This window comes from Marmota monax, unplaced genomic scaffold, assembly GCF_021218885.2.
Source record: "Marmota monax isolate L192 unplaced genomic scaffold, Marmota_monax_Labrador192_F-V1.1 WCK01_AAM20220418_F8-fsc01025, whole genome shotgun sequence".
NCBI lineage: Eukaryota > Metazoa > Chordata > Mammalia > Rodentia > Sciuridae > Marmota > Marmota monax.
In genome coordinates this window covers 49,690-69,720 of record NW_026694806.1, presented here as the reverse complement: position 1 = coordinate 69,720, position 20,031 = coordinate 49,690, and the positions used below count along the sequence as shown (strand labels likewise).

The 20,031-nt window shown below is 41.9% G+C and overlaps 1 protein-coding gene across 2 annotated transcripts in view; it reads left to right on the top strand.

Annotated features, from left to right (window-relative positions):
* LOC124080057 (SHC-transforming protein 3-like) overlaps positions 1–19,666 on the top strand; it is a 46,601-nt gene extending 26,935 nt beyond the window's left edge. For both annotated transcript variants that reach the window (XM_058573098.1, XM_058573097.1), the window contains exon 5: positions 19,243–19,666. In XM_058573098.1, the coding sequence (XP_058429081.1) occupies positions 19,243–19,371 (129 nt within the window). In that variant the 3' untranslated portion in view covers positions 19,372–19,666. The remainder of the gene's footprint in view (positions 1–19,242) is intronic.
* Positions 19,667–20,031: the final 365 nt, after the last annotated feature.

Sequence of the window (20,031 nt, the reverse complement as noted above, 5' to 3'; positions counted from 1 at the left end):
GTTAGCTTTGGGATTTTTGTGTATACCCTTTATCAGGTTGAAAAAAATCATTTTACCTCTGGTTTGCTGAGTCTTTCTTTTTAAACATGTAGTGTTGAATTTTGTCAAATTATTTTCTGTGTTGAGTTAATTTTTTTGTGTGTGTGTTTGATTTATAATTTCTGTGTTATGCTGACTGATTTTCAGATGTTAACTCTTGCATTCCTGGAATAAATTCCACTTGGGCATGGATGCATATTTTTTTTATTATTATTTCCTAGATTTGGCTTGCCAGTATTTTGTTGAGGATTTTCCCCATCCATATGTGTGGTGAGCCGTTCCTATAGACTGTGGCCGCCATTAGAAGATGGCGCCGGCTTCCACTGTGGCCTGTGATAAACAACTCCTTTTATGGAGAGTTGGCACGCAATCCCTGACCACCCTATGAGAAAGATCCACGTGGCAGCTTGGGATTGGTATGCGGGAGGCTTTATTAGGCTGTGCTTGGGCGCTCGGCGGGGGGTCGCTAGAAGATGATACTTGAATCAAGGCCTGAATAAACTGCTGAAAGAAGAATCCTGTGTCGTGTTTTTCCCTTGCTGGCGAGGGGTCGCAACACATATGTGTAAGGGAATCTGTAGGGTTTTATTATTATTATTTGTGGTTTTGGCTCTCAGGGTATTACAGAACTCACAAAGTGAGTTCAGAAGTGTCTTGTCTTTCATTTCTTGGAAGAGTTTGTGAAGAATTGGTGAATTCTTCCTTAGTTTCTTGGCAAAACTTAGTAGTGAAGTCATTTGGTCCTAGCTTTTTTTGTGGTGGGTAGTTTGAGTACTAATTCTCTTCATCATTATAGTTCAATAGGTTATCTATTTCTTCATGTGTCAGTTTTGATAGTTTGTGCCTGTGTAGGAATTTTTCCATTTTATCTAAATATCAAATTGACATTCATGTATGAAGAATGCATATTCTATTATTGGATGTAGTGTTTCATAAATACCAAATAGGTCTAATTGATTTTTCGGGCTGTTCAGGTCTTCTATTTCCTTGTTGGTCTTCTGCCTTGTTGTTCTACCCATTATTAAAAATAGGGTATTGAAGTCTCTGTTATTGTTGACTTGTCTCTCTTTCTCCATTTCTGTTAGTTTTGCTTCATGTATTTTGGTGGTCTGTAATTGAGTGCATATATGTTTATGATTGCATGTCCTCTAACAGAGTGACCTTTTATTAAATGTTCTTTTTCATCTGTAGTAACATTTTTTGTTTGGAAGCCCAGTATTAATATATCCACTCAAGCTTTCTCAAGGCCGCTATTTGCATAATATATCCCTTTCTACCCTGTACTTTCAATTTGCTTGTATCTTTGGATTTAAAACATGTCTCCTTCAGACAGCATTTAATTGGATCATGATTTTTCCTTATATATTCTGATAATCTTTGCCTTTGCATGGTTGTATCCATTCACTAACATTTAATGCCATCATTATTGATATGACTAGATTTACATCTGCTGTATTACTTTTTTGTATTTTACAGGTCTCATGTCTTTTTTGTTCCCTATTCCTTCTTTACCTTTGCATTAAGTGAATATTTTATAATGTAGCATTTTAATTTTTTCTGATCAATACATTATATCTTTTTATTGGTACATTATGTACATAATCACGATATTTATCATACCACTTTTTATACATGTGCACATAAGTTGATTATTTTTATTCCCTAGTACCTTCTGTTTTGCCTTTTCCTTTTTAATCATTTTTCCATTATGCCTTTGAATCTTTTTAAGTGATTGTTCCATATACATTTTATCTTGCCAGAATTACCTTCAAATTTATACTAGCTTAATTCTTGTGATCTACAGAAACATCCCTCCTATGTAGCCCTGTTCTTTTTCCCTTGTGAGGAATTATTGCCATACATACCATATATATTAACATTACAAGCCCAACAATATATGGTATAATTATTATTTTACCATCTGAAGTTTTCTCAGCCAAACTAGATTTACTGGAACCCACTCCCTTTGTGCGATTATTGGCAAAGATGTTATATCACATTCCTCTATGTCAGGCCCAACATTGCATTATATATGTACTCTTTCATGCAACTGCTTTTTCAATAAGTTAATTTTGAAGTTTCTAAATGTGCTTTTCTGGAGAGAAGAAAGCTGTTTTTCTCTCGATGTGGTCACTGTTATTTAGCACCATGCTCATCCCCTCTCCTGTTTGGAACACACATGAAGACAGACAGACTTCTTCTGAAGTGGACTAATGTGTTTCTGAGTGAATTCCTCACCCTAGAGACATATTTTCCTTGAACCTTGGGTGAGTTTCAGTGTGTTGTTTTCCCAACTCTTCTTTCTTGGCATTCAGTCACATTTTATTGGATTGCTTACTTGATTGTCTTTCTCAGAACAGGTGCAGCAAATAGACTTTCTCCTTCTCACAAGTCTGAAAATGTGTTTTTAAGTCACTTTTGATTCACAGAATGGTTTGTCATAGTATGACTGATCTGAGTCTTTACCCTTGTGGTTACGTTGTTTTTTTTTCCTGGAAAACATTTAGCTTTTTAAGTGTGGAACTTCTTCCATTCTGTTTTCTGGAAACTTGATAACTCTTTATATCTTAAGATTTATGTTTCTCTGTAAATCAGAGCAAGTTTCATGAACCATTTCTTTGATAAATTTCCTGATTTCTACATCAATTCCTCCCAGAACATATAGATGAGAAATGTGTCCTCCTGGACTCATCCTTTCTCTTAAGTTTCTAGTTCTTTGATATTTTTCTCTACGTTCTGGGGGCTTTTATTGACTACCTCATAAATGTTATGTTATCTATCTCTGCATGTTTTACATATATTCATATTCATATCATTTTATAGATTACATATTTAATTTTTAAAAGATTTTTTGTCCTCTGTTTAATTTTGATGCACCTTATTCTTTTGAGGGTGCAGTCAGTATCTTTTTGATTCTTCACACTATTAATATGAGTTCAATTCTTGTGCTCTGTTTTCCAAGTCATCTTCTGAGGCAGGTGTTGATTTGCTCACCATGGTCTTTCTTCTCACAGTGCTTATGTTTTTTTGTTTTCTTTAATGATCATTTTTTTATGCAGTGCTAGGGCCTGGTGCCTGCCGTGCAAGTGTTCTACCACTGGGCTACACCCCAGGATACGCTCCATGCAACAGTGGCTCTTTTGAGTCTTCATTCCTTGTGGTGACATTCTTTTCTGAAAATATTTAGCTTTTTCTTTCCCTTCATGTTCTGTAATGATATGGTCATGAATCTGATCTTAACTCTGCTTTCACTGCGAGGTTTAGGGAGAGAGGCTGGGCTGATCACCCCGGGGTTGGTCTCCTCTGCTATGATAAACAGTTCTCCTTCCCTCTAATCTGTCCCGGGCTTTAGAAGAATGACTGAGATTGTGTGTGTGTGTGTGTGTGTGTGTTGGGATGGGAGGAAGGATGGAGGGGAGGAATGCAGGGGCGTTGCCTCTTAGACTAGAAAAACATGGGGGGGCCTGGGACTTTTGAGGCTGGGTACCTCTCAAGAGCTTCTACCTGGGGTCCCCTTTGTTCTCCTACAGGCTTAATTCTTCCCAGGCAGCAGGTTTGATTTCTCTGAATAAATATTCTCTGACCTCTTCTCTAAACATAAAGTGCTAGTCTGGCTGTAAGGAGGCAAGGAGGGAGGGGCTGGGTTTTGTGTCTGCAGCCCACTGCAGGGGAGTGGTAGGGCCCCTCCCCTGAGGGACGATGACCCAAGCTCCGTCCACATTCTAGGTGGCTCCTCCTGGCGTTCAGCAGGCTTCTGGCTTTTTGTTAGCCCATCGCCCACATTCTTCCCCTCCTTCTCTTTTTAGAAGTTGATTCTTCCTTTGTCATTTTACTGGGTATAGGAAGGGGGAGTAGGGGAATACCTAACTGATCCTGAATTCTCAGGGCTCCACATACCTGTTATATTCTATGAAGGATTTCAAACTCAGGCAAAATGAAAGACACAAAAACAACTAAATTCTAGCATCTTCCTCATTCAGTACTTAAGGAGCTTCCCCCCCTTCTCTCTGAAATGATGCAAATGGCCAGGGCCAGTGCGTCCAGTCCCCGGGGGAGGTTGGAGATACTGTGACCACCAATTCTCTCCTCTGGATCTGATTGGTGATAGTTTTCTATGAATTTCCTGTTGGATCACCAGCGTCGGTTCTCTTGTTTTTACTTATTTATTTTCTTATATTCTCTATTGTCAGAAACAGACTTTGCAGACTCTTGGGCAAAATTTGGGATGATGAGGTCTTCTCAGTACCTGGGAAATTATACCAGAAGGAATGGGGCTGGGGAGGGAACAAGACCAATTCCTTCTTCCCAGGACCTCCTGTTCAGAGAGCCCAGGGAAGCAGGGGAGGGGTGAACATCAGGCCCCCCACCCCCCCACCCCTCCACACCCCTGCAGAGACTCAAGCTCACAATCGGGGAAAATTGAGTGCTCTCCTGGGGCAGGGGAGGAGGGTGCGAACAATTGATGTACAAGGTCTCAGGCTGGATTCCTGACATTGTCACAGGGGGAGGGAGGGTGCGGTCAGCCCTGTGGCCCAGCCACTGCCTCCTGGAAGGACCTGGGCCGCATCTTCATTTTGGATCCAGGAAAGTGATTCTGGGTTTGATCTGTGTCCCAACTCGTTAGTCTGGATTCAGGCCCTTGGATCTTGGGTGGGGGCAGGGGCCCCCCAGTGGATCCATCCAAAGCCAGGAAGTTACAGAAAGGGCAGCAGCGGCATGTGCCAGCTGTTCCCAGGGAACCCAGGTTTTCATCAGGGCAGCTTTGCCCATGCTGGTGTCACCCTTTGTCATTGCAATCATTTTGTCATTGACTGAGTGTACTTGTTAGTGAGAAATCCTTAAGTGGGATTTCTGCCTGCCTGCAGGGTAACGCAAGCCCAGCCACAGGCAAAGGGAGCTTGCTCCTCACTCCAGGCTCCAGAGGGCCTTCTGGAGTCCTTCCCCCAGTCCAGGCAGGCAGCCTCAGCTGCCCCATCCTGTCTCTGTGTGCTCCTCTTCCAAATGCTCATCAAATGGCTCCCAAATAACCCAGAAAGCTGTCCTTTCTTCCCCACCACCTACCTGCTCAGGTCACTTCCTGCCTGAAATCTTCCTAGGACACACATCCCATCCAGGGTAAGGCTAATGTGCCAAGTGTGGTAAGAGAAAAGCAATAGTGACCACGTCCTGAGCACTCCCCAGAGGCCGTGCCCTGTGCTCAGTGTATATTAATCTTGTCACGATGACAACAGTCCTATCTGTAAAGTAGGACACATGACAGACTCTCCACAGAAAGGTCATGTCCTTGCCATCAGGGGCACCATTAGAAGGGGACTAGCCAGGATGCAGCAGGTACTCAAAACTGTCTTCCTGTCACTTGTCACAAGAGCAGAATGCTTCTTATGGGAGTCATGGGCAAGGAAGATGGCACATGTGCCTGAGCTCCCGCTTCATGCACGGGTGCCATGGTGCACCCAGGAAGAAAGGGCTGGGACCACCAGGCTGTTCACATTGTCAGTGGAGAAGGACCCTTTGTTCCCTCTGGATCCCGGGAGGGACTGAATGAATTGGGCAGGTGTGTTGATTCCAGTTCACAAAACGAAGTAGACAGGACTTTGAGCCCTTATGCTAGTTCAGCAGTCTCTAGAGTGGCTCTCCTGTCTAGCAGCTTGGAACCATCTGGAACTTGCTCAGAAATGCAGATTGTCAGAGCCTGCCCAGACCTGCTGGGCCAGAAATCCTGAGTGAGGGGTCACCAGCATGAGCTTTCATCAGACCAACAGGGTGCATGTCACTCGAGTGGAGGAACCTGGGTCTAGTTAACACACTCTTTTAAAGAGAAGGAAGGATGTGTTAGGTAAGTTGCCAAGAACAGAGCCATTAGCAGAATAAACATTCAAGCCCAAGCACAGTGACCTTTCTCCTGCATGGCAATCCCTTCTGATCCTGTCCTGCTTTGCATAATCCCTGAAACACAAGAGTGGGTAATCTAGGTGTGTGGGTGAATGAAGTTTGAAATATTAATTTCTATTTAAGTTTCTGGAAGGTAGGTGAGAACAGGCAGTGCGACAGTTTGGATCTGGAATGTCTTCCAAAGCCCTGTGTGTTAAAGACTTAGTCCAAAGCTGGGCACTATTGGAGGTAGTGGACCCTCTAGGAGGCTGGGCCTAGTGGGAGGAAGTGAGGCCATTGGTGGGGGCAGGGGGATGCCCTTGGAGGGAAGATTGGGATCCCAGCCCTTCCCTGTCTCTCTTCTTCATTACCAGTGGCCACAAAGTGAGCAGCCTCCTCCACCCAGAGTTATTTTAATATCCTACCACTTCTGAGTTATTCCACTGGCTCTCAGGAATCTTTGGTCCCAAATAAACCCAGCCTTTTGGATACCTGGGACTTGGTTCTTTCCCACCGCACTCAATTTTTGTCTGTAGAATCTGAGTTTCCTGTACTTTCAGACTCTTCCTGAAATGATTAGAAAAATCATAAGCAGCTCAGAGACCACGCTGACAGACCTTATCACACTGGCTGCTCCTGAAGACCAATCAGATCTCACCACACAGGTGGCTGGCTGTGTCTAAGACCCTGGCTGTTCTCACTCCAGGATGGCATGGGTCACTTTGAGAAAGCCTGTGCCCACTCCTTCCCTAAGAAGGCAAGCTCAGCTAAAGAACCACAGCGAGGCGGACACAATGGGCATGGAGAAGGCCATGTGCCTAACCTCCACTGCTGTTTGTCCTAGACTAGGCAGTGGGGTAGGGGTGGCTCCCGTCACCCCTGCATCTTGGTCTTCTTGCATCCCCAGAAGTCTGGGTCCCCAGAGAAGGTCAAGGCCTTTGGGCAGTGCCTGAGGTTATGCAGGTTCCTGCTTGGGGCTTCAGAAGGGGGTCTAATTCTGATAAAATCATGGTCCATCTCTGTTGTGGGGGTGGGATAGGGGTAGAGTTCTCTGTTCAGCAGAATTGCTTTGTGTAATCACTGAAACACAGGAGTGGGTAATCTAGGTGTGCTGTCTCCTGTTGTTGGCATTGTGCTTTATTGATTATTAAAAAATACGGAGATTATGGCAGACACCTCTGACCAGTTGTAGGACTTCTCTATCCATTTAAGATCTTGGGTGAGAAGATCCATCTCCAAGTCCTGGGAGTGCTCTGAGGCCTGTCCCTCCTGCCTTCTTCCTGGATTTTGCACATTAGGTGTCCACATAAGGTTCTGTGTGACAAAGTTGTTCCATGATTAAGAAGAAAATGTTTCTAGATACTAAACAAATGTTGAAGGAACCTTCCAACTGGAGATTTTCAAATTCCCCCACCATTTTGCCCTTCTAGCCACTAGGGGGCACTAGAAGCACACAGTTTCCACCTTGCAGGAGCTGGAGGAGCCTCACTTGGGAGGGCCCAAGGCAGGTGAGCATTAGGCCTCTGCTTTGGACCTAGAGAGGCCCCCCCCCCCCCCCCCCCCCGGGAGAGTCCACTGTGCACTTCCTGCCTGTACTTCCTCCTCTTCTCCAACTTTGCTCTGATTTGTGGAGTTTTACAAAAATGTGGAGTTCGTTTGTGGAACAGCTGTGACCTTTCCTGGCTGGTGTCCTTGGACAGGGGTCCTCCCCTCTGTGAATGGAATGGGTGCTATCTGTGGTCACTCAGGGATCTGTAGAGACGGATGGCTTTGGGGACACTGAGTGCGGTGGTCCCAGCACCCCCTGTTTAGCGGCTGAATGAAGACTTCTTTGTGGTTTCTTTAGTAACTCACCAGCTGGTGACCTGGAGGACTCATGGAGGTCACACTCAGCCCACAACAGCCTGGGCTTCCACAGGTGGGGCCAATTTGGGAGATGGGGAGAGCCCCTCGGACAGGGATGAGAGATGTTCTATTGGTGGCCCAGCTCCTGAGACACAATTTTAAAGCTGGAATGGACTGTGATGACCTCTATATCCATGTGTTCCACATCTGCAGATTCAACCAACTGCAGATATTCAGAAGATAAAAGTGCACCTCTACTAAACATGCACAGACCTTTTTAAAATTATCATCATACAATGTAATATAATGAGAATTTACATAGCATTTACAAGGTCATAGATATTATAGGTGATCCAGAGATGATTGAAAGTGTACAGGAGGCTATATATACATTATATGCAAATACGGTGCCACTTTATGTTAAGGGACTTGAGCATCCATGGATTTTGGCATCCCTTTGGATCAACCCTTTGGATGCTGAAGAACCACTGTACTTCCCCTACAGTTAGAACAAAAGTTACAAACATGATTCTGTTAGCAATTAGCATTCCAAAGGGCTGGTCTGGTGGCCTCCATCTGTTGCAAGGGCGTGGAAGTTCAGCGCAAAATATGTGAGGTCAAACCAGGCCTGTAGCTCTATGGATCACTCAAACTCCCACTGTGTACTTCCCCAACCCCCACCTGTCCTTGGAAGGCTCATACATACCAACAGAGAGCAAAAGGCTTCCCCCTACCATCTTCCACCACCAGGCACTTCTGACCACCACCATTCCCACAAGCATCGAGTAAGAGTTCTGGTTGCTCCTCTTCTCCTTCAGCATTTGCTGTGGTCAGTGTTCTGGATTTTGGCCGTTCTAACAGGAGTGATGTAATAGTGTCTCGTTGATATCTTGATCAGCATTTCCTTGTTGACCTATAATGTGAAAATCTTTTCCTATACTTATTTACCATCTGTATATCTTCTCTGACTCTGTTCAGGTTTTTGGACCATTTTTACCCCATTGGATTATTTTCTTATTGCTCAGTTTTAAGAGTTCTTGGTATGTTTTGGATACCAGTCCTTTATTGGATATATTTTTCACCAAGATTTTCTCCCAGTCTGGGGCTTGTCTTCTCGTTCTCTTGATGGTGTCTTGTGCAGAGCAGAAATTTTTTAATTTTAATGAAGTCTTGTTTATCAATTCTTTCTTGCATGGATTGTGCCTTTTGTAGTGTATTTAAAAAGTCATTGCCAAACCCAAGGTTGTCTACATTTTTTCTTGTAGTATCTTCTAAAACTTTTATAATGTTTTTTTTTTAATGTATCAGTGCATATTGATTATACAAGAGTGTGCTTCATTGTGGCTTAGTCATACATGCATGTAATATAATTTGATCAGTTTCATTCCCCTGTCCCTCCCATTTCCCATCCCTCTTCTCTCTCCTGAGCCCCTTCTCCACCCTAGCAGTCTCTCTTTTATTTTCATAAGACCCCCTTTCTCCCCCTTTTCTCTCCAGAGAGAAAACATATGGTACTTATCTTTCTGAATCTGGCTTATTTTGCTTAACATCATCTACTCCAGTTCCATCCATTCCCCTGCAAATAGCATGATTTAATTCTTCTTTATGGCTGAAAAAAAATGCCATTGTGTATATATGCCACACTTTCCTTGTATTGTTAATGATTGCTATTCCCATTGGGGTGAGAAGGAATCTCAGTGGAGTTTTGACTTGCCTTTCCCTGATGGCTGGAGATGTTGAGCACTTTTTCATATATTTGTTGGCCATTTGTATTTCTTCTTTTGAGAAGTGTCTGTTTAGTTCCTTTGCCCATTTAATTAATGGGTAATTTGTTTGGGGTGGTTTGTTTGGTGTTGCGATTTTTGAGTGCTATATACATTCTTGATATTAAACCTCTGTCTGAGGAGTAGCTGGCAAAGATTTCCTCCTATTCCTTAGGTTCTTTGTTCACCCTGTCATTTCCCTAGCTGTGCAGAAACTTCTTATTTTGATGCCTCCCCATTTATTGATTCTTGGTATTTTTTTCCTGAGCTATGAGAGTCCTAGAGAGGAAGTTGCCACCTATGTCTATATGTTGGTGCCATTTTGAGTTGTCTTTGTGCAGGGTGTGAGGGGGATCTTGCTTCAATGTTTTGCATATGGATGTACAGTTTTCCAGCACCATTTGTTAAAAAGGCTGCCTTTTTCTCCAACATAATTTTTTGAAGTGTTATCAAGAACCAGAAGACTGGCTGTGTGAGGATGTCCCTGTGTCCTCTATTCTGTTCCAGTGGTCTGTGTCTGTTTTTATGCCAGAGAGAGTTGTTTCTGTTACTGTTCTTTGTAGTGTCCTTTGAACTCAGGTATTGTGAGGCCTCTAGCCTGAATGTGAATTTTAGGACTGTTCTTTTTTTTTTCTTTTTCTTCTGGTTCTGAGAAGAATATCTTTGGTATTTGGAGGAGGATTGCATTGAATCTGTAAATCACTTTTGGTACTATGGCCATTTTTAAAATTAATTTTTTGGCATAGATGGACACAACACAATGCCTTTATTTTTATGTGGTGCTGAGGATCGAACCCGGGTCCCTTCTGTGCTAGGCGAGCGCTCTACCACTGAGCCACAATCCCAGCCCAGTATGGCCGTTTTAACAATATTCATTCTGCCTGCACCTGAGTATGGGAAGTCTCTCAATCTTTTAGCGTCTTCTTTGATTTCTTTTTCTAATATTCTGTAGTTTTCTTCATAAAGGTCTTTTAGTTCTCATTAGGTTTACTCCAAATTATTTTATGTTTTTAACATTATTGTGAATGAAATTCTTTTCCCGATTTCTTCCTCAGCAGATCCATCATTGGTGTGTAAAAAAGATATTAGTTTTTTAGGTTCGCTTTGTATCCTGTTATTTGGCTGAATTTGTTTATCAGCTCTAGAAATTTCCTGGTGGAGCTTTTAGGATCTTCAAAGTAAAAGATCACTTCATTGGCCAACGGCAACAATTGGACTCCTTCCTCTCCTGTTTTTAACCCCCTTTTCTTCCTTCTCCTACCTGATTGCCCTGGTAAAACTTCAAGTACCATATTGAATAGGAGGGGTGAGAGTGGACTTCCTTGTCCTGTTTCTTATTTTAGAGGACAGGCCTTCAGTTTTTCTTCATTTGTTATAGTCCTGCCTTTGAGTTTGTCTTATACAGCCTTTACCATGTTAAGGCAAGTTCTTTCCTGTCTTTAGACTCTTCAGGGTTTTTAAAATTTTTTTTTTCATCACAGATAGTTGTTGAATTTTGTTGCAGGCTGTCTCTGCATCTCCTGTGATGATCCTCATTTTGCCGTTGGTTCTATTTCTGTGGTATATTATGTTCATTGATTTACTTATGTTGAACAGTCTTGGCATCCCTGGAACGAAACCAACCCAATCGTGGGGTTTAATCTTTGTAATGTGTTTTTTTAAAAAATTCAATTTTCTAGGATTTTATTAAGAATATTTGCATTTATCTTTGTCAAGGATATTGGTTTGTAGTTTTCTTTCCTTGAAATGTCCTTTTCTGGTTTGGCCATCAGAGGGATAGTGGCTTTGAGTTTGGAAACGCCCCCCCCTTTATGTTTCATAGGAAAATCTGAGGCACAATGGCATTATTCTTCTTTTTCTTTTGGTTAGCTTGGTTAAGGGTTTGTCAATCTTGTCTATCTTTTCAAATAACCAACTCTTTTGTTTCATTTATCCTTTTTATTATCTGTTTACTCTCTATTCCATTAATTTTAGCTTTGATCTTTATTATATCTTTGCTTATACTGGTTTTGAAAATAGTTTGTTGCCGCAGCCCGGCTGGCTGGGCAAAATAGTCGGGGGATGAGTGAGGAGCAACTTGTGAAGGTTGACGCAGTGGGAGCCATTTATTGTAGGACAGCAGGGGTATATATACATAACTAAATACACAGCTTGTTTCAATTTAGCATCAACCAGTTACAGCAATCAGTCATTAAGGAACCCTCATCATCTTAACAATTATACACAGCTTAACATCATTAGATACAGCAGTCAGTCATTAAGGAATCTCTATCATCTTAATGGCTCCCTGGCGTTACTTCACAAACCATTCCCTCTGGCAAAATGCCAGGCGCCATCTTGACTTGTTTACAGACCCAAACAGTTTGTTCTTGTTTATCTAACACCTTGACATGCAGATTATTTATTTGGGATCTTTCTCAGTTTTTAAGGAGACACTCATTCCAATTGACTTTGTTCTTATATCTGGCTTTGCCATATTCCAGAGATTTAGGTATGTTGTATTTCTGTTCTTGTTTGATACTAAGAAATTTTAAATTTCTCCTTTTATTTCTTAATGATCCACTCATCATTCAAAAGTAGATTGTTCAGTCTCCATTTGTTTGTTTAGTTTCTATGTTTTTCTTGCTGTTGACTGTTAACTTCATTATGATCTGCTAAATTGCAAGGAATTATTTCATCTTTTTTTTTGTATTTGTTAAGACTTACTGTGTGGCCTAGATTATGATCTATTTTGGCAAAGGTTATATGGGTAGCTGAAAACAAAGCATATTGAGCTGTTGTTAGATTAAATATTCTGTGATGCCTGTTTTGTCCATTTGAGTTAAATTATGTTTTAACTCTATAGTGTCTTTGCTGGTTTTATGTCTGAATTACCTATCTATTTGTGATTGAGATGTACTGAAATCACCCAGTTTTACTGTATTGGAATCTGTCTGAGACTTTATGTCAAATAACATTTGTTTTATGTAATCAGGTGCACCTATATTGGGGGCAAAAATATTTACTGTTGTTATATTTTCTTGTTGGATTGTTTCATTTGCCAGTATATAATGATCTTCTTTGGCTCTTCTAATTTTGGTTTGAAGTTTTCCTTGTCAGATTGAGGAGATCCTCCTGCAGTTTCCATTGCATGGAATATTCTTTCCATCTTTATACTTTCAGCCTGTGAATGTTTTTACCTATGAAGTGTGTTTCTTGCAGATAATGTAGATTTGGGTCTTGTTTTTTAATCTAGTCTGATAGTCTGTGTCTTTTAATTGAGAATTTAGAACATTTACATTCAGTGTTATTGTAGATAGGTCTGTATCACTTCCTGTCATTTTGATTTATTTTCAATGCTTGCTTCAATCCTAATTGCTTATCTATTCTGATGAAATCTATCCTTTCCTGAGTTCTTGTGTTAGTCATGAACTCCTTTACTTTATGTTTACCTTGGGAGGCTTTTATTTCTTCTATGATTCTGAAGGAGACTTTTGCTGGATATAGAAATGCTGATTGGCAGGGGTTTGTGTGTGTGTGTGTGTGTGTGTGTGTGTTTGGTTTTGTTTTTCTTCTTTCAAGTCTTGAAATACATCATTCCAAGCCCTCCTGGACTTAAGGATTTCTTCAGAGAAATTTTCTGTTATTTTCATTTAAATATAACCTGGCTATCTCTCTTATAGCTTCTAAACTTATTTCTTTTTTTCCTGGAATTTTGGCATTGTAATTGTAATGTATAATGGAGAGGCTCTTTTCTGGTCTTGTCTGTCTGTGATCCTAAATTCCTCCAGTATCTGGATATCCATCTAAACCCCAAGGTGTGGAATACTCTCCGCTATTAGTTCTCTGAATAAGCTGCCAGTGCCATTGACCTGTATCTCGGCTCCTTTCTCAGTACCTGTGAGCCTGACGTTTGGTCTCTTAATGTTGTCCCAGAGTTCTCATCTATTCTGATCATAGTTTCTTATTATTTTCTTCAGTACCATCCGAATGTTCAAGTCTGTCTCCCTTGTCCTCGAGCTCCAAGGTAATCTTCTACTTAATCTAATCTGTTGGCAAGACTTTCAACTGAGTTTTTTACTTGACTTATTACGTCTTTCATTCCCAAGGGTTCTGATTGTTTCTTTTTCAGAATCTCTGTCTCTGTATTGAAATGCTCATTCATATCCTGTTTTTGCTCTCTGGGTTCATTCCTGAGATCTTCTTTTAATTCACAGGTCAGTCATTTTAACAATCAGCTTTTCAAATTCACCACCCAGCATTTTATCACTTCAATATCTGTGGATTGAGTGACTGGGGGGTTATAAACTTTTGGAAATGTCTCAGGGGTTTGTTTCCTCCTGGTTTTGGACATTCTCTGTTGTTCTTGCATCTGTTGTGATGTTCCTCCTCTTCTTATTTAGGAGGCAGTTATCTCTTTACCATAAACTCTGAGCTGAGTTTATTTCTTAGTTTCAAAGCATCCAATCAGTGTAATGAAGGTGCTTAGCTGTACCACTAGCCCGGCTTTGAGAAAAGAGGATAAGTGACAGTGGAAACCTAAGAGCAGAAATTATAGCATCATACATTTAGAAACAGAATAATTCTACAACTCTACTAACCAATGAGAAAAGGGGGTTAGAAAGAGTACAGAATAGGTTGCAGAGTTAGGCATTAATGGTGGCACACTTAATGCTAAATTATACTGGAAGAAGGGGGAAAGGCAAGAAAGAGAGTGGGAGGGAATGGAAACAGATAAAATGAGGAGAGAAGAAGGATAAAGAGAAGGGAACACATGTGGATGAGAAAGAAGAAGAGTTGTCAAGAAAAACAGTCAAATTAATTGAAAAAAATACACAAAATTGGATAGACCTATGAAAAAACACATAGTAAAGTAAGACACAAGAAAATACTTTATACAAAATTTCTAATGCAACAACAATAGTTAAAAAAAAAAACAAAACATTTAGTTTTCTCCTTGCTGAGGTGTTTGAAAATGGAGAAACTTCTCTCTGAGGCTTTGATTTTAGGGCCCCTAAGCTAAAAGGTGGTTTGTGACACAGTTAAGTTGCTGTTTGTTCTCTCTTAGCTCAGACCCAAACTGGGCCGTCTTGCTGGGGAGTCTGTGTGCTGGATGGGAGGGCAGTTCTAGCAGGCCCTGTGGTTGGCAGGGTCCCTCGGGTGGCCTGTGTACTCATCAGCACTGTACTGCACCCTCAGTCCCAAGAGGGCTGGTCCTTGTGCTGGGGAGAGTGTGTGGGGAGTGCCCAGGTGGCATCGGCAGACCCTCCGCACACTCTCTCGGGCCTGGGGGCGGTGGTCAGCCTGCCAGGGGCTGCCTCAGGCAGCAGCTTCCCACGGACTCCAACCCCACCCACCGCCATACCTTGTCAGCCTTGCCCCTTGTTCAAATAAAAACACCCTTTTCTTTTCTCTTCTTTGAAGACTGATCCATGGCAGCGGTGACTCCTGTCACCACCCAGTATCACTCCTGAGCCCAGATTGACTCATGGCTTGAGCACCCACTGATCCAGTGAGAAATAAAGCCTGGGTGGCCACTGGGTCTTGGGTGCATGAAAAGACCACGACAGTGGAGGGAGGGAAGGAGGGAGGGAAGGAAGGGAGGGAGGAAGGGGGGGAAGAGAAAGAAAGCTACAAGATTTCTAATTTTCTGTGCAGAAAGTTGAAAATAACGAAGCTTTCTCAGGTGGTGCTGCCTCTCCACTTTCACTAGATCTGGTGGGACGTGCCAGGTCTCTCCTGCACCTGCTCACTTTTCGGGGTCAGAGTGTCTTTTCTGCTGAGATTGTGGTCTTGCTGGACAGAAGAGCCTACTTTTCTTAAATTCCCTGGGAAACTTTCTTTTAGCTTATGGGAGCAAAGATTCCCCTCCCTCTGGGCCATGATGTGCCAGCTCTGGTGCAGTCTAGTTTTTTTTTGTTTTTTTTTTTTTATTAATTCTCTTTCTAATCCAAAAACTGGTTTTCTGGGTTTCACCTGGTTGCTGGCTCTTGGCGTTGCCTTCCGGCACTTTCCCACAATCCCTCTGTATCATCCTGCGGCTACAGAACCCATGTCTTGACTCAGCCTCAGAGAGCAGCTCCTTTACCGTAGGTTCCTTTAGAATGCCATTTTTCTGAATTTCTAGTGTTTTGGTTTACAGTGAAGTCTGTAATATTGTTTGAGTTAATGTTTGAAAGAGTCTAAGTTCTGTCTCTAGATAAATTAACTGTTTGTATTTTTTTCTGTGTTTTTGCTTAGTTTTTTCATTGCTGTGACCTAAAGACCCAACAAGAAAGATGTAGAGAAGGAAAAGTTTATCTAGGCTCACGGTTTCAGAGGTTCAGTTCATGATCAGCCTATTCCCTTGCTCTGGGCCCAAGATCAAGCCCATCATGGTGGAAGGAATGACAGAGGACAGCAGCTCAGGACATGGCAACAGGAAGAGGGAGAGAGCTCCACTCCCCAGAGACAAAATATAACACCCAAAGGCACACCCCCAGTGCCCTACCTCCTCCAGCTACACCCCGCCTATCTACAGTTACCTCTCAACTAATCCATATCAGTGAATTAATCCACTGATTAGGTTACAATTTTCATAACCTAATCATTTCACTTCTGAATATCTTGCATTGTCTTACATGTGAGTTTTTTTTTTTTGGCGGGGGGGACTCATATCCTATCCATAACAATACAGATGTCCATACTGTCTTTTCTCTTGTGTTTCCTTGGCTTCTTGTTAAAATTCAGTTGACAATGTTTGTGGATCTGCTTCTGGGCTCTTTGTCCTGTTCCATGGATCTATTTGTCATTCTCGACTAATACCACAGTGTCTTGGTTGCTACAGCTTTGTGGTAACTCCTGAAGTTGAATTGCGACAATTCTCCAAATTCTTCTCTTTCAGTATTGTGTTAGCTACTCTGGATCTTTCCCCCCAACCAGATAAGCTTTAGAAAAAGTTGGCCAATACTACATAACTTGGAAGGATTTTGATTGATTTTGCATTGAATCTAGAGATCAATTTGGAAGGAACTGACATCTTGACCACATTGACTTTTCCTATCCGTAAACATGGAATACCTTGGAATTCCTTGTATACCTTCTCCATATTTAGTTCTTCTTTGATTTTCTTTATCAGACTTTAATAGATTTCCTCCTATAGATCTTGTATATGCTTTGTTGGATTTATACTTATATGTTTCATTTCGGGGGATGCTAATGTAAGTGGTATTGTAGTTTAATTTTCAACTCCATGCTTTCATTGCAAATATATAGGAAAGTGATTGAATTTTGTGTATTAACCTTGTAACTTGCAACCTTACTATAATTGCTTATTAGTTGAAGGAGGGGTTTTTTTGGTTGTTGATTCTTTCAGATTTTCTTAAGAAATAATCATGAGTCAGTGAACAAATGTAGTTTTACTTCTTCCTTGCCAATATGAATACCTTTTCTTGTATTATTGTATTGAGCAAGACATTGGGACTTCTAGTATGATATTGAAAAGGATGGTGAGAAAGGGCGTCCTTGCCTTGTTGTGGATCTTACTGGAAAAACTTTGGTTTTTCACTTTTAGTTATAATATTAGCTGTAGGTTTTTAGTTTAGGATCTTCCCTTCTATCCCTAGTTTATTGAGAGATTTTTAAAAAAATCATGTAGGGTGTTGGATTCTGTCAAATACTTTTTCTGTATCTATTGATATTGTCACGAGATTTTTTTTTCTTCTTTAACTTGTTAATGTAATAAATACTATATGGATTCTTAATTTTGTGCCAACTTTAAACATCTGAAATAAATCCCTCAGTTGTGACGTATACATTTTTATACATTGTTGAATTTGATTTGATAATATTTTTGGATTTTTGCATATATGTTCACTAGAGATACTGTTCTATGGTTTTCCTATAATATCTTTGCCAGGTTTTGGTATTAAGGCAATGCTGGCTTCATAGAATGCATCAGGAATTATTCTCTTTGATTCTATCTTCTGAAAGACATTTTAGAAAGTTAGTATAAATTTTCCACAAAGAATTGTAATGCATTCCACTGCTGTTGTGTATTTTAAAAAAAATAATAGTAAAATTTAAAAAAAAAACTTGAAGCTTTCTGAAAAAAAAGAAAGAAAAGAAAAAGAAATCATCAGTGAACCCATCTGGGCCTGTTTTTTTTTTCTTTTGAGGAAGGTTATTAACCATTGATTCAATTTCTTTACGAGGTAGGCCTATTCAGATCATTTATTTCTTCTCATGTGAGTTTTAGCAGATTGTGTCTTTCAGGGAATTGGTCCACTGTGTCATGTAGGTTCATCAAATTCATGGGCATAGAGTTGTTCACAGTATTCCCTTATCATATTTTTAATGTTCATGGGATCAGTGATTCTCTTTCATTTTTACTTGTGATTTTTGTCCCTCCACTGCTCATCTTCCTTAGCCTTGCTAATAGCTCAACAATTCTGTTAATATTTGGGTTTCACTGATTTTCTCTATTGATTCCGTGCTTTCAATTTCACTGATTTCTCATTTTCAGTCTTTATTTCTGTTTACTTTAGGTTAATTTGCTCTTTTCTTTTTCTAGTGTCTTAAGGTAGAAGCTTAGATTATTGATCTTAGACCCTTCTTCTTTTTAAATATATGCCTATGTAGACTGATAAGAATGAAGCTTTTCTCTCCATTTTAATTTCCTCTTTGCCACGCAGAGCTCTGCACAGTTGTCCGGGGTGAGCATTCAGTGTGTCCTTACTATGGTAGCGTCTTTTTAGGTGTCTGGAGCCTAGGTTTGTCCCAGGGGCTGGGTGGTTTTAATCAGGCCCTGGCATTTCTAGTGCCACTTGGGGACCCACACAGATGGATCTAGGGGCTGCAAGTTTCCCAGGCAGGAGCCAGATTGAAGTGCTAGCAAGTATTTATAGGAATTCAGTGAATTGACCCTTTTATTTAATTTAACAGTAAATATACGACTTGTTCTATGTGCTGGCATTGGCCAGCTGTGTACCGCAGACACCTCCTGGCAGTGCTCAGCTTTGGCAGCATGTTGGAATCACTGTGGGACCACAGTATGGGCCAGTGAGCAGAACAGGTGCTAACCCTTCTTCTACCTCCCATTTATATGTTCAGGAAAAGTTCATGGGGCACACACTGTGCTCAACTCTAGAACTGAAAGCCCAGGAACACGGAGCACGGCCCTCCTGTCTCAGCCAGGCCCACCCTGTGAGGGCAGCATATATGCGCTGGGGCCCGGCCTGGGAGGTGTGGAGGGAGAGAGGCCACCTGGAGGTTCTGTCATTGAGGCTGAGGCTGAGCCAGGTTCTCAGGTGGAAGAACTTCCAGGCCAGGCAACAACTGTGCCTGTAGGCGAGAAGGGCACAGGATTCCTTAGACCCCAGCGGTACCGTGCAGGGAGGCTGGGCAGAAGCTTCTGTGAGGGAGGGGATGGAGACGGAGAGGCGTGGTAGCCCTGGTTGCAGAGTTTGGAAAAGGTTGTGCCCCAGTGTGGTCCGGATGGAAGGAACAAGGTGGACAGGGTCCACGGAGCAGTGTGCTGGACATTCAGGGCTCTGTCTCCAAGGGGTGGGCAGATGAAATGGACTGAATGGACCAGCTGCACTTAGTGACCAGGGTCTTGGTAGACAGCATCTCTGAGGTCTGGGATTCCCGAGTCCCAGAAAGGCCTTTGCCCTTGGGCCAATTCTGATGGTGGCTCTGGAAACAGCGTGTTTTCTTTTCTTCTGTCTATGGGACATGCTCAACTTTCTGTTTGCTTCCCGCACAGATCCGGACGAAGGACAGGGTCTTTGACAGTATCAGCCACCTCATCAGCCACCAGCTTGAAAGCAGCCTGCCCATCGTCTCTGCCGGGAGCGAACTCTGCCTCCAGCAGCCAGTGGAGAGGAAACAGTGAGCTGGCCAGGCCCTCTTCCAACGCCTGCATCAGGTCAGGAGGACCTGGGGCGACAGTCTCCCGCTCCAGGAACTGCGGCAGCTGCCTGAGGGCACAGAGCCTTCTTCAAAAGCCCCCAAAGGCAGGTTTCCTTCAAGTTCAAGTTTCATAAACTTGTTCCCAATTTATCATATGCATATTAAAGGTGTACATACCTATACATCCTGTATAAATTATCCCTCTATATTTATATTTTTTAAGACTAAGAAAGATGTAAGACTAATGTTCTGTGCTGTATGTTTTTAATGAAAAACAACAACAACAAAAAATTTTTGACTGTAGTTGTCCAGGCAAAAGTTTAACTCAACTGACCTATTCCACTGGGAAATTTTACTAGGAAGGTGTAACCTGCAGTTTTACTTAATAAGCACAATACAAAGGCAAGTAGGAGGTTTGATAATAAACACGGAATTGTAATAGAATAAGGCAGAAAGCCAAAAGAGTGTCTAACCCTGCATTTGAAGTACTATTATGAACTTGGCTCCGAGACTGGATGGGCTGGCTGACTCGGCCTCCTCCTTCCACTTCCTGGGCTATGCCTTCCCTGCTCCTTGCCCCGTGGGGCTCTGTGTGCACAGGGTTTCCACCACAGGACCACCTGCTGCAGCTTGACCATACAGC